The sequence below is a fragment of the Melanostigma gelatinosum genome, assembly GCF_949748355.1.
Source record: "Melanostigma gelatinosum genome assembly, chromosome: 7".
Classification (NCBI taxonomy): domain Eukaryota; kingdom Metazoa; phylum Chordata; class Actinopteri; order Perciformes; family Zoarcidae; genus Melanostigma; species Melanostigma gelatinosum.
The window spans coordinates 1,296,294-1,309,994 of NC_136640.1; the positions used below are offsets into that span (position 1 = coordinate 1,296,294).

Genomic DNA, 13,701 nt, shown 5'->3' on the forward strand with positions numbered 1-13,701 from the left:
TCCGTCCGCGAAACCGAACCCAGACCCCAAACAAACAGAACGAGATGTGCAGCTGACGAAGACGAAAAAACAACAACTTCTCTCTGATTGGACGGAACAACACGCGGAAGAAGAAGCGCGGCATGTTGAAAGTGCGAAAGTCTTTGCATTGATTAAGAAATGAAAGGAAGTGAAAGGTTCTACATGGCTTAAAGCCATGAGTTCTCAGCGCTCGCTCAGCTCCGAAAAACATCTCGTCATCGTCGTGACGGCAGTGAAGATGATGATGATTACAACGTGGCGATGAAGAGCAGGTGTGCTCGCCTCCGGGCGCCGTATCAGCAGGGCGTTTTGCATAAAATGTAAATCATCATCATCAACGTCCTGATTTTTTTTTTTTCATCTTCAAACAAGCCCCTCCCCCTTTGCCCCCCACCGCTCCTCCCCCGGCACATTTTAAATATTTCTATATGAGCAGAAGAAGATTTTTCCCGTTTTTTATGATTTTTGTTTTTTAGCTTCTTTTGTTTTCTTTGTTTTTGTCGTCGTGGTTGCTGAACAGAGGGAGTGTTAAAATGGGAGTTCTCCTCCTCCTCCTGTAGGGGGTGCTGCAGGCTATAATCCGTCCCGCTCTGTGAGGTCATCCTCCTCCTCCTCCTGCTCCTCCTCCTGCTCCTTCATCACCCTCCGCTCCTCGCTGTTGATCGTTGGGCTCCGCGACGACTTCAGCAGCTTCTCCTCGAGCTCGTGGAGCGACGGCTCCTTATACATGCAGACTGAGGGGGGAGGGGGGGGGGGGTAAACATCAACAGTGTCAAAGAAGTTCCAACAACATAGAACTCATCAACTCCTCTCACCGTCAATCCACACAATGATATTACTGTTAGAACGCTCTCCATGTATTCATTATGTATTCTGTACGTTGATGTCTAGTTTATTAAGACTGCATGGATGAGTACTGCCAATATGCATATTGTTATTAAATACAAACATATGGCCATTATTTATAAAATGATATACAAAAATGTTTATTTTACTTACAAATATATCTTCACTTTATTCAAATATATGTATATTATATACAATTATATTCACATTATTTACAAATATATTTATATTATTGTACATTATGAACAAATATGTATATAATGTATATGTACCTGTAACACACAGGCAGAAGAGGGAGGAAAGAGGATGAGGAGGTCAAATGACATACAGAGAGCTGAAGAGGTTGAAGGAGAAGGACGTGGACGAAGAGGAGAAGATGGACAGACGGACAGGAGGAAGGGGAAGGTGATCTTTGACTGATATTTTTAAATGAAGATGGGGGAGGAGGGGGGAGACAGAGGCGGAGCTTCATGTTCCCTGTTAAACCTCCATCTGTGATGTTAGAGCTTCAGCTTGCCCTCAAACTCAGAGGAAGTTCCTGCAGGACGACCTCAGATCTCTGAGTGAAGACCCACTCACGATGAGTTCAGGGGCAGCAGGTAATAAACTCACGATGAGTTCAGGGGCAGCAGGTAATGAACTCACGATGAGTTCAGGGGCAGCAGGTAATAAACTCACGATGAGTTCAGGGGCAGCAGGTAATGAACTCACGATGAGTTCAGGGGCAGCAGGTAATGAACTCACGATGAGTTCAGGGGCAGCAGGTAATAAACTCACGATGAGTTCAGGGGCAGCAGGTAATAAACTCATGATGAGTTCAGGGGCAGCAGGTAATAAACTCACGATGAATTCAGGTGCAGCAGGTAATAAACTCACGATGAGTTCAGGGGCAGCAGGTAATAAACTCATGATGAGTTCAGGGGCAGCAGGTAATAAACTCATGATGAGTTCAGGGGCAGCAGGTAATAAACTCACGATGAATTCAGGGGCAGCAGGTAATAAACTCACGATGAGTTCAGGGGCAGCAGGTAATAAACTCATGATGAGTTCAGGGGCAGCAGGTAATAAACTCACGATGAGTTCAGGGGCAGCAGGTAATAAACTCACGATGAGTTCAGGGGCAGCAGGTAATAAACTCACGATGAGTTCAGGGGCAGCAGGTAATAAACTCACGATGAATTCAGGGGCAGCAGGTAATAAACTCACGATGAGTTCAGGGGCAGCAGGTAATAAACTCACGATGAGTTCAGGGGCAGCAGGTAATAAACTCACGATGAGTTCAGGGGCAGCAGGTAATAAACTCACGATGAGTTCAGGGGCAGCAGGTAATAAACTCACGATGAGTTCAGGGGCAGCAGGTAATAAACTCACGATGAGTTCAGGGGCAGCAGGTAATAAACTCACGATGAGTTCAGGGGCAGCAGGTAATAAACTCACGATGAGTTCAGGGGCAACAGGTAATAAACTCACGATGAGTTCAGGGGCAGCAGGCGACAAACTCACGATGAGTTCAGGTGCAGCAGACGATAACGTTGTTATTGTTCTCTTTTGATGCTATGGTGCTTCCAGTATTTGATGCTAAGCTAGGCTAACCAGGCACTGAGCCAGCAGGTGATCCTCAGGTGTGTGTGTGTCTCACCTTCGATGGGTCTGGGGACAAAGTGTGAGCAGGGTTTGGTCTTCTTCACTCGGTTCCCCTTCATGATGACTCCGTCCTTGTTGAGGCCCAGGAACCAGGCCCGGCCCGACTCATGCTGCCGGTACTGCGTGGACGAGTAGATGACGTAGTAGTTCTCAAACACCGACTCCTTAAACTTACACTCTGATGTGAACACATCCTGAAACACACACACACACACGCGCACACACGCAGAGTGGGGACATCATGAATCAAATGACACTGATTGTTTTTGTAAATCTCACATCTGTCAGTTACTTTATACACGTGAAAACCAACACAGAAACAGGAAGTGGACTTTCAAAAGTCAACCAAAATAAAACAAGAGGAATATTTGTATGTCAAAGAACATACACTCATTCATGTTGAGAACATGTATGAAGTGTTAGTCTGAATTAGACCTCATTCAGAGTAAAACCTGAGTGATATGTTGGTATTGTTCATTGGAGGAACTGCAACCAGAGATCATAATTCACGAAACACTCAAATAAAAGAAAACAAAAAAAGTCTCATTGCTGGTGCATTCAGGGACAATCCAACATATACAGTTTAAGTTTAAAACAAACAGCCGTGAACCTACAAGCTTCTGGTTTTCTCTTTTACTAAAGTTATAAATGTTTTTCTTTATCAACCCCTTTTCTCTTGGTGAAAATGTTAATGTACCACAGACACATCACTTGTTTCCTATCACCAATGTAATGTCCGCATGGAAGCATGGTGGCATTAGCAAGCTAGCTAGCTACCTAGCAAGCCACTCCACTTAATGCTTCATCCACAGACTCTTGTCAGAGAGTTTCAGTTTCAGGTTCGCCTGAAAAAAAAGCACTTTTATTGAACTTTTTCTTTTAAATAATGCAGATTGAAGCCTAAAAATACTCCACAGTCAGAGCACAACAGGTTTGTGGTCTGTCCACGCTAATTGTACTTAGCAGGCCAGCATAAATGAGGTCTGAGTACAGAATTTCAAGGCAAATTCTAATTTTTGGAACCAGATTTTGCGCTGCTCTATTCTAATTTTATATACTATATAACTACATATTAACTATATATTCACTTGCTTTATCAGTAAGAGTGTTCAATACATCGTAATAAAGCAGTTTGCAATCATTTTCAGCCATGTTCAGCTATTTCCAGATGTCATATGTCTCATCCTTGAAAATAACCTGCTCTGACTCAGTGTGTATGTGGGATTTGTAAGGCCTGTGATCGGCGGATTTAATCATATGACACGTTGTTAGGTGCGGAATAGTCCATTGAAAGCCGTCAGGGGTGTTATTTGGAAAGTTGAGAGCCATTAGTCAGTACAAATCTTGATACGGTGGGCTCAACCCCATGCGAAAAATAGATTGGTCCAGGCGAAAAATGCGGGCCATTTTCACATGGAAGGTCACGCTGGGTCGACGCCGTATCGAACCCTCGTGCGAAATCATATATCCATCCGCCATTATCGCTGCCGGCTTTGTGATGAAAGATGAATTTCGGGTGCATAGTTGGCGGATTTTTTGGAGAAAAATCCTGATATTGTGATAAATCTTCGAGTGTATTGAATTAGTTTGTGTATAACTGTGTATAATTGTGTGAAATGGCTTGCATGATGATTTTACCCAGACTTTGTTTTCTCTTTTTCGATATTTTACATGTCTGGACAATTTTCATATTTGTTGATGAAAAGTCCATTCGGAACTTCGGTACCGGTACTCATGACCCAAATGGGGCTCGCTCGGGCAACACAACAATTTAACATTATATTGTGTTATTTAGTAAATATGTGAACTGGATAATGACGTCTGATCACAGGCCTATGCATTTCCACCTGGTATCAACAAGCAGCTATGGAAGATTTTTTACTTCAGTAAAAGTACTAATACCACAGTGTAAAAATACTCTGTAATAGGTCAAAGTCCTGCATTCAAAACGTGACTTCAATGAGAGTTTAAAATAATTCATCAAAAGCATCAAAATGTACTTAAAGTACCAAGAGACAAAGTACTCATTATGTAGAGTAATATATATTTTATTAATAAATAAAGTTGAAGCTCATTTATTTGCTTTGTTATGTATGAATATACTGCTGGGTGCTTGTGAATTTCACCAAGGGATCAATACAATTTTATCTTAAGCTATAATGTAACATAATCATTTATTTGTTGCATTTATTTTGTATCAATAATAAGAATTGCAAAGTAACTAAAGTTACCAGATAAATGTAGTGAAGTAAAAAGTGCAATATTTTCCTCTGCACTCAGCACTTTCCTCAGCACTCCTAGTTGTAATTACACCTAAATAAAATGATAACTCTTATTCATTCAGACATTAAAAGATAACAAATATACTGCTTGTATTTTGTTTCATTTATTAACTAACCACTAAAAATTGGTACCACAAAATATACAAATATAGAAAATGTCCAAAGGGTGGAGGGGCGGTTAGCATCTTGGAATAATATTGGAATAACGGGATGTTTTTCTCATTCATTATTAGCCATGTTCAGTAGAGTAGCAGCAGTAGGGTCACCTCACTATTACGCTTCCTGGACATGAACATTGAATTCATAACAAACTGTCTTTGAAACAAAGCTTCCTGTCTGACAGAGAAAAGCTGCCTGAGGTCGCCTCCTTCCTGTTTACACAGATCTAAAGTCTCATCCTCATCATCCCTCTCTTCCTCCATCTCGTTTCTTATGCTGCGCACAAGGCGACTGAAGAATTGCATTTTAAAGTTTTATGGAAGAAGCAGACATGAATTATTGATGGAGGACGGACTCAGTGAGGCGAAGCAGCAACGACTGGAGCTGGTTTACACTGTAGACTGATCAGGGCCGTCCTGTTCATTGTTATCATTATTAACTATTATTAATAGTTTCTAAACTAAACAGAGTATTTTATGTACCACGATGTGGAATGTTTGTATTTTACATACAAAAATACCACTGAATACCACTATGTCTAATTCACAGAAGAAGTAAAAGTCTACTTCAAAAGAAATGAAGAAAGAATCCATTTATTCCATTCAAGTCTGTTCAAACAGGTGCAACCAGGGACATCTTAACCTTTTAATATAAATGTAAATGTGTCAGCACAAGATCCTAAAAGTTGATCACACATTGCATATTTTACTGCTTGCAGCCCGACATGATTTTAAGCTGCTGAATTTTGAGAAGAAACCTCCAAAACAAAATGAAGACAGACAGGTAGACAGACAGGTTTTCTTACTGATGTATAGAGGAATCCCTCTGCGTTCATGGCCACGTAGAGTCCAGCCTTCACTCCCTGCATGGCCACAACCCTCAAACCTACTGGGATCAGATTAAACAGAGCTACAGGGAGGGAGAGAGAGACAGAGACAGGGAGGGAGAGACAGGGAGAGAGACACAGAGAGAGAGACACAGAGGGAGAGAGAGACACACAGAGAGAGAGACAGACAGAGACACAGAGACAGGGAGGGAGAGAGAGACACACAGAGAGAGAGACAGACAGAGACACAGAGACAGGGAGGGAGAGAGAGACAGAGAGAGAGAGGGAGAGCCACAGAGGGAGAGAGAGACAGAGACACAGAGACAGGGAGGGAGAGAGAGAGACAGAGACACAGAGACAGAGAGAGACACACAGAGAGAGACAGAGACACAGAGAGAGAGAGAGACAGAGAGAGACAGAGACACAGAGACAGGGAGGGAGAGAGAGAGAGACAGAGACACAGAGACAGGGAGGGAGAGAGAGAGAGAGAGAGAGAGAGAGAGAGACAGAGACACAGAGAGAGAGAGAGACAGAGAGAGACAGAGACACAGAGACAGGGAGGGAGAGAGAGAGAGAGACAGAGACACAGAGACAGGGAGGGAGAGAGAGAGAGAGAGAGAGAGAGAGAGAGAGACACAGAGAGAGAGGGAGAGAGGTTTAATATATCTTTATTTGTTTGTGTTAAGTTCCATTTACAGAGTTCTACTGTTACTCAAAACAAACCGAATTATTTTCTGGACAACACGATACGTTATCATTTAAAACGGTTGAACAAATCAGGTCCAACACACATGAACGTGTCTGTAATTGTCTGCAGGCTGAGATCTGACTCTCACTCAGCGCCCACTTTTGTCCAGTTCTCTGTTCACTTTGTGAACTATTTTCTTGAGTCTGTATCCTTCCTGCTTCGTGAGACCTCCTCTGTCCTTGCTCCTCATGTGAGACCTGGCAGAGCTGGAGAGCTGCTCCTTGTCAGAGAGGTAGTCCTCCACTCTGACTTTTCTCACGTTCTTACTCCTCCTCAGAAACTCCTTGATCTCCTCCACGCTGTAGCCTCCAGAGCCCCGAGAGCTGCCAGCACCGTGTGTAGAGGGCTCACTGTTTACAGCAGAGTTCTCCTCCTGACTGGACTCAGAGTCCTCCCAACCGGACTCAGGGTCCTCTTCCGGCCTGGACTCACACTCGGCTGCTCCTCCACTTTCTGTAGTTGCCACTTTCTTGGCCTGTGAGCTTCCTCTGTCTCTTCTCTGTTTCCTCTTCAGCTGAGGGGCCTTGAGCTGCTCCTCGTCTGCTTCCATGGCCACCTCCCCACCTGCCTCCACCTGTCCTCCAGTACTCTCCCTCACCTGCTGGACCTCACTTGCCCCGTCCTTCCTCACCTAATTAATCATATTTTACATTTGCACAAGAGAGAAACATGTGGAATAGAAATAAATAAAATAATAACATTTTGGAAACAGACATTGTAGAGAAGCTGCAGCACTAAAAGGAGCGCCGACAAAAAAAGATGAATTTTATCAGCAACCTCTTCATCAAACACTGAGGTCACTGCTGATGAAGATGACGAGGACGATGATGGCAACAGGAAGTGTAAAAATGAAGAGCTTCTTCTTCCCTGTGTGAACTCTTCTTCTCTTCTTCGTCAACGTTACAGAAGCATTTCTAGAAACAGGGATTATTACCGGAGTCTGTTTCTGGAACTTGTCTCATCTCCATTGTTTCTCTTGAGCCTCCAGGTGAGCTCATATGTAGGTAGGGCTATTTTAAGATCTACTCTGTTTTCACCTCCTCCCACTCGTGTAGTTTGGAGAGACCTTTAAAGCCGACATCAGATAAAATATATATGTGTTCGTGTTGTCAACACAGAGGCCATAGAGACGAGTTAGAAGCTTTGAATTAAAACTGGTTGAGACTCACTGTTGTCGCTGTTCTCGTCCTTGTTTCCACTGATGGCTCCATCAGGCTGCATCTGCAGGTAGAAGCCCTGCTCGCTGAAGAGACGCGTCACGATGCCCTTCAGCTGCTCTGCAACACAACATCAACAACACACACTTAGAAACAACAGAAAGAATGCAAACACTCACTCAGCAGGTCTGAGATCCGTGCTGCAGACCACCATCCTCATCTATCCACTCTCAACACATGTATTATTCATCTCCTCTCGTTCACCGTGATCACACTTCATCTCCTCTCGTTCACCGTTATCACACTTCATCTCCTCTCGTTCACCGTTATCACACTTCATCTCCTCTCGTTCACCGTTATCACACTTCATCTCCTCTCGTTCACCGTTATCACACTTCATCTCCGCTCTTTCACCGTTATCACACTTCATCTCCTCTCGTTCACCGTTATCACACTTCATCTCCGCTCTTTCACCGTTATCACACTTCATCTCCTCTCGTTCACCGTGATCACACTTCATCTCCTCTCGTTCACCGTTATCACACTTCATCTCCTCTCGTTCACCGTTATCACACTTCATCTCCTCTCGTTCACCGTTATCACACTTCATCTCCGCTCTTTCACCGTTATCACACTTCATCTCCTCTCGTTCACCGTGATCACACTTCATCTCCTCTCGTTCACCGTGATCACACTTCATCTCCTCTCGTTCACCGTGATCACACTTCATCTCCTCTCGTTCACCGTTATCACACTTCATCTCCTCTCGTTCACCGTTATCACACTTCATCTCCTCTCGTTCACCGTGATCACACTTCATCTCCTCTCGTTCACCGTTATCACACTTCATCTCCTCTCGTTCACCGTTATCACACTTCATCTCCTCTCGTTCACCGTTATCACACTTCATCTCCTATCTTCCACCGTTATCACACTTCATCTCCTATCTTCCACCGTTATCACACTTCATCTCCTCTCGTTCACCGTTATCACACTTCATCTCCTCTCTTCCACCGTTATCACACTTCATCTCCTATCTTCCACTGTTACCACACTTCATCTCCTCTCGTTCACCGTTATCACACTTCATCTCCTCTCGTTCACCGTTATCACACTTCATCTCCTCTTGTTCACCGTTATCACACTTCATCTCCTCTCGTTCACCGTTATCACACTTCATCTCCTATCTTCCACCGTTATCACACTTCATCTCCTGTCTTCCACCATTATCACACTTCATCTCCTCTCTTCCACCGTTATCACATTTCATCTCCTCTCGTCAATGTGGGACAGAAGCTGCTGAAATAGAACACAGAGAAGCTAATGTGGAGCAGGCTGCTGTGCTACTTAACCTCCACACTGAGAAACAGACAGGTGGACAGACAGACGTGTCCACAAACTCCAAAACAAAAGAGACAATAGCTCACAACTTCACAGTAAAAGCCCTGAAGCTGCTTCACAGTAAAAGTCCTAAAGCTGCTTCACAATAAAAGTCCTAAAGCTGCTTCACAGTAAAAGTCCTAAAGCTGCTTCACAGTAAAAGTCCTAAAGCTGCTTCACAGTAAAAGCCCTAAAGCTGCTTCACAATAAAAGTCAGAAAGTTGCTTCACAATAAAAGTCCTAAAGCTGCTTCACAGTAATAGTCCTAAAGCTGCTTCACAATAAAAGCCCTAAAGCGGCTTCACAATAAAAGCCCTAAAGCGGCTTCACAATAAAAGTCCGAAAGTTGCTTCACAATAAAAGTCCTAAAGCTGCTTCACAGTAAAAGCTCTAAAGCTGCTTCACAGTAAAAGCCCTAAAGCTGCTTCACAGTAAAAGCCCTAAAGCTGCTTCACAGTAAAAGCCCTAAAGCTGCTTCACAATAAAAGTCCGAAAGTTGCTTCACAATAAAGGTCCTGAAGCTGCTTCACAATAAAAGTCCGAAAGTTGCTTCACAATAAAGGTCCTGAAGCTGCTTCACAATAAATGTCCGAAAGTTGCTTCACAGTAAAAGTCCGAAAGTTGCTTCACAGTAAAAGCCCTAAAGCTGCTTCACAATAAAAGTCAGAAAGTTGCTTCACAGTAAAAGTCCGAAAGTTGCTTCACAGTAAAAGTCCTAAAGCTGCTTCACAATAAAAGTCCTAAAGCTGCTTCACAGTAAAAGTCCTAAAGCTGCTTCACAGTAAAAGCCCTAAAGCTGCTTCACAATAAAAGTCCGAAAGTTGCTTCACAATAAAAGTCCTGAAGCTGCTTCACAACAAAAGTCCGAAAGTTGCTTCACAATAAAAGTCCTAAAGCTGCTTCACAATAAGTCAGAAAGCTGCTTCACAATAAAGGTCCTGAAGCTGCTTCACAATAAAGGTCCTGAAGCTGTTTCACAGTAAAAGTCTTAAAGATGCTTCACAATAAAAGTCCTGAAGCTGCTTCACAATAAAAGTCCTGAAGCTGCTTCACAATAAAAGTCCTGAAGCTGCTTACTTCACAGCTGACGAAAACACGGACAACACTGTAGTACCGACCTGTCAATCACAGTAGCCCCGCCCTAAAGCATCCCCTGCTTTATGGTCTGTGTGACTCTAAATGGACCATAATGTACTAAATGAACATCATGCTGTATTGAAGAAGACTTGAAACTAGAGATTGAGACATAAACTCATGTTTACAATGTTTACTGAGGTAATAAATCAAGAGAGAAGTAGAGTAATTTCCTCATAGACTTCTATACAACCAGAGGAGTCGCCCCCTGGTGGACATTAGAGAGAATGCAGCTTTAACACATGAAGCTTTGACGTTCTCAACAGGAGAACGTTTGTTAAAATCATGACCTCCATCGTTCACTAACAACAAAGTAGTGAAATAAATGTTAACGATTTGATGAAAGATTAAAAAAAGAAGACAAAGTAGTGAAGTTGAGGTTGAAGTGACTCAGCGATTCTGTTGGAGAAGTTAAAGAAGTCCAGCAACACGTATCCATTTCAGCTCGTTACATAAATAAAGTATTTTCAAAATAAACTTCCGTCTTCACAGGAAACAACTTAGTTACGTTTAGATAAAGATGTTAAAATACTTAGGAAGATAACAGGTTCTAATTCTTTTATTTTGGTAGTAAGAGCTGAGTCAGCAGTAAACAGGGTCCTCATGAACCCACCTGGTTTTCGTCTGACGGGTCTTTTCTTTCCGCTGCAGAAGCGGACTTTGCTGAAGACACTGAAGATGTGTCTGTCGCACAGAGACCTCGGGTCTTTGGTGGGACTCGTGCGTTTCTTGTTGGTGGCGACCTTCTCGTTGTTGGACTCTCGGGCCTGACGCTTCTGTCGGATCAGGGAGCTGGCGATGGCCGCCGCCATCTCCCCCCCGAGAGAAGGGGCGGAGCCACCGGGGGGAAGATGTGTATATATATACCTGCTGCTCGGGTCCTTTGAGTCTCAGAGGACGCTCGGCTACTTTTAGTCCCAAACTGGTGACACTGAGTCTGGTTACAGTCGCTCCATCATGAGGAACTGAATCCAGACCCCTCAGAACAGCTGGTATTTACATTTCTATGTTCATAAGAGACACTTAAAGAATTATGAAATGCTTCAGAATGACAGAAAGTTAAATCCTGTGTGTTTGAAGCGTTTCAGTCCGACTGTAGACGTCATTTCTTCTTCAGGTGAAAGGTGACTTTTTCATTTGATGTTTTTTTGCCATGTGAGTTCACATCCTGTAGCCTGTAATCATCAATCACAAGAACTTTAAAACCTCTAGAACCTTTCACAGATGAAGAATTATTAAATATGATTGTCATTTGAACGGTTTGTATGTTGTTACGTCAAATAAAGCAGAAGTTTACAAGTGAAGTCAATTTGAGCCTCTAATTCTTGATTAGATATGAATAAATAAATGAATGAGTTTGGATGTCAAAACCTTCTTCTGAGTCTTTAAGGCAGCGGTTCGAATAAAGCCACGGTTCCTCGTTTTAAACACGACAAACGGCAGCACGTATCGGTGAAAAATCCACAATGCATGCTGGGTAATTGATCGGTTTGCATCTCAGGCTTTGCTAGACTCTCCGATAGAAGCACATGGAGCTGACGGATTCTCTGATGACCCGTCTACTCGTCTCTCAGGATGTTTGGTTCGTCTTCATCTTCAGCTCATCAAATAGTTACAGAAACGTCTTCAGAGAATCAAAATCCACGACGGTCCAACAAACCAGACGAGGTTCAGAACAATCCCAGAGAGAATCCAGAAGAGACGTACAGCAGCAGGTTACACAGCGACTCTATTCTGATTCCTCCTGCCTCATCCTCTCCTCCTCCTCCTCCTCCTCTCAGCCTGAGCGATACGGAATGTGATGAGAGACAGAGGGGGGGAAAGAGAGACAGAGAGTGAGAGAGAGAGAGAGAGAGAAAGAAAGAGCGACAGAGAGAGAGAGAAAGAAAGAGCGACAGAGAGAGAGAGAAAGAAAGAGAGACAGAGAGAGAGAGAGAGAGAGAAAGACAGAGAGAGTGAGAGAAAGTGAGAGAGAGAGAGAAAGGACGCTGCTTTAAAGGACGACTTTAACCTGAAATAAACCGTTTGTATATCAATAACTCACCCTGTGGTACCTTGAATTCTTAAAGAAAACTTTGTTTTCCTCTCACGACTCCACGGCGAGCGGAGAATTCAAAAAACAGAGAAAACTCTTGATGGTGACCGACCATGAACCAAGACGTTGACCGTCCATGAACCAAGATGGTGACCATCCTTGAACCAAGATGGTGACCGCCCATGAACCAAGATGGTGACCGTCCTTGAACCAAGATGGTGACCGCCCATGAACCAAGATGGTGACCGACCCTGAACCAAGATGGTGACCGCCCATGAACCAAGATGTTGACCGTCCTTGAACCAAGATGGTGACCGCCCATGAACCAAGATGGTGACCGACCCTGAACCAAGATGGTGACCGCCCATGAACCAAGATGTTGACCGTCCTTGAACCAAGATGGTGACCGCCCATGAACCAAGATGGTGACCGACCCTGAACCAAGATGGTGACCGCCCATGAACCAAGATGTTGACCGTCCTTGAACCAAGATGGTGACCGCCCATGAACCAAGATGGTGACCGTCCTTGAACCAAGATGGTGACCGCCCATGAACCAAGATAGTGACCGTCCTTGAACCAAGATGGTGATCGCCCTTGAACCAAGATGGTGACCGACCGTGAACCAAGATGGTGACCGGCGTGAACCAAGATGGTGATCGCCCTTGAACCAAGATGGTGACCGGCGTGAACCAAGATGGTGACCGCCCATGAACCAAGATGTTGACCGACCCTGAGCCAAGATGGTGACCGCCCGTGAACCAAGATGGTGACCGGCCGTGAACCAAGATGGTGACCGCCCATGAACCAAGATGGTGACCGACCCTGAACCAAGATGGTGACCGGCGTGAACCAAGATGGTGACCGCCCATGAACCAAGATGTTGACCGACCCTGAGCCAAGATGGTGACCGCCCGTGAACCAAGATGGTGACCGGCCGTGAACCAAGATGGTGACCGCCCATGAACCAAGATGGTGACCGCCCATGAACCAAGATGGTGACCCACCGTGAACCAAGATGGTGACCGGCCGTGAACCAAGATGGTGACCGACCCTGAACCAAGATGGTGACCGCCCATGAACCAAGATGGTGACCGGCCCTGAACCAAGATGGTGACCGCCCGTGAACCAAGATGGTGACCGACCCTGAACCAAGATGGTGACCGACCATTATTATTGTTGATATTATAATTATTATTAAATGTAGTATCATTTTTATTATTTTTCGAGTTATTATTAAGTGTATTATCATTATTATTATTATGATTCAGAAGGCCATGATACCAGTGCTGCACATAAACAAGGACTGAGGAGGATCACAGGTGGACCAGGACCCATCCTGGTCTTTTAGTTCAGGACTGCTGAATAATGTCGGTGTGATAACTTCATATCTACACGCACACACACACACACACACACACACACACACACACGCACACACACACACACGCACACACACGCACTGGGTGT

General features: G+C 44.1%; 1 protein-coding gene across 2 annotated transcripts in view; it reads right to left on the reverse strand.

The window, feature by feature from the left end:
- Nucleotides 1-563: 563 nt before the first annotated feature.
- LOC306779823 (fibroblast growth factor 12-like) overlaps nt 564-13,701 on the reverse strand; it is a gene marked incomplete at its 5' end in the record, with an annotated part of 25,208 nt that continues 12,070 nt past the window's right edge. The window contains 5 exons of one of the 2 annotated variants that reach the window (XM_079271845.1): nt 564-755; nt 2,507-2,705; nt 5,758-5,861; nt 7,696-7,803; nt 10,811-11,009. In XM_079271845.1, coding sequence (XP_079127971.1) covers nt 595-755; nt 2,507-2,705; nt 5,758-5,861; nt 7,696-7,803; nt 10,811-11,009 — 771 coding nt within the window. In that variant the 3' untranslated portion in view covers nt 564-594. Of the gene's footprint in view, nt 756-2,506; nt 2,706-5,757; nt 5,862-7,695; nt 7,804-10,810; nt 11,010-13,701 lie in introns of those variants that run through there. The other variant, XM_079271846.1, reaches the window with a different exon arrangement.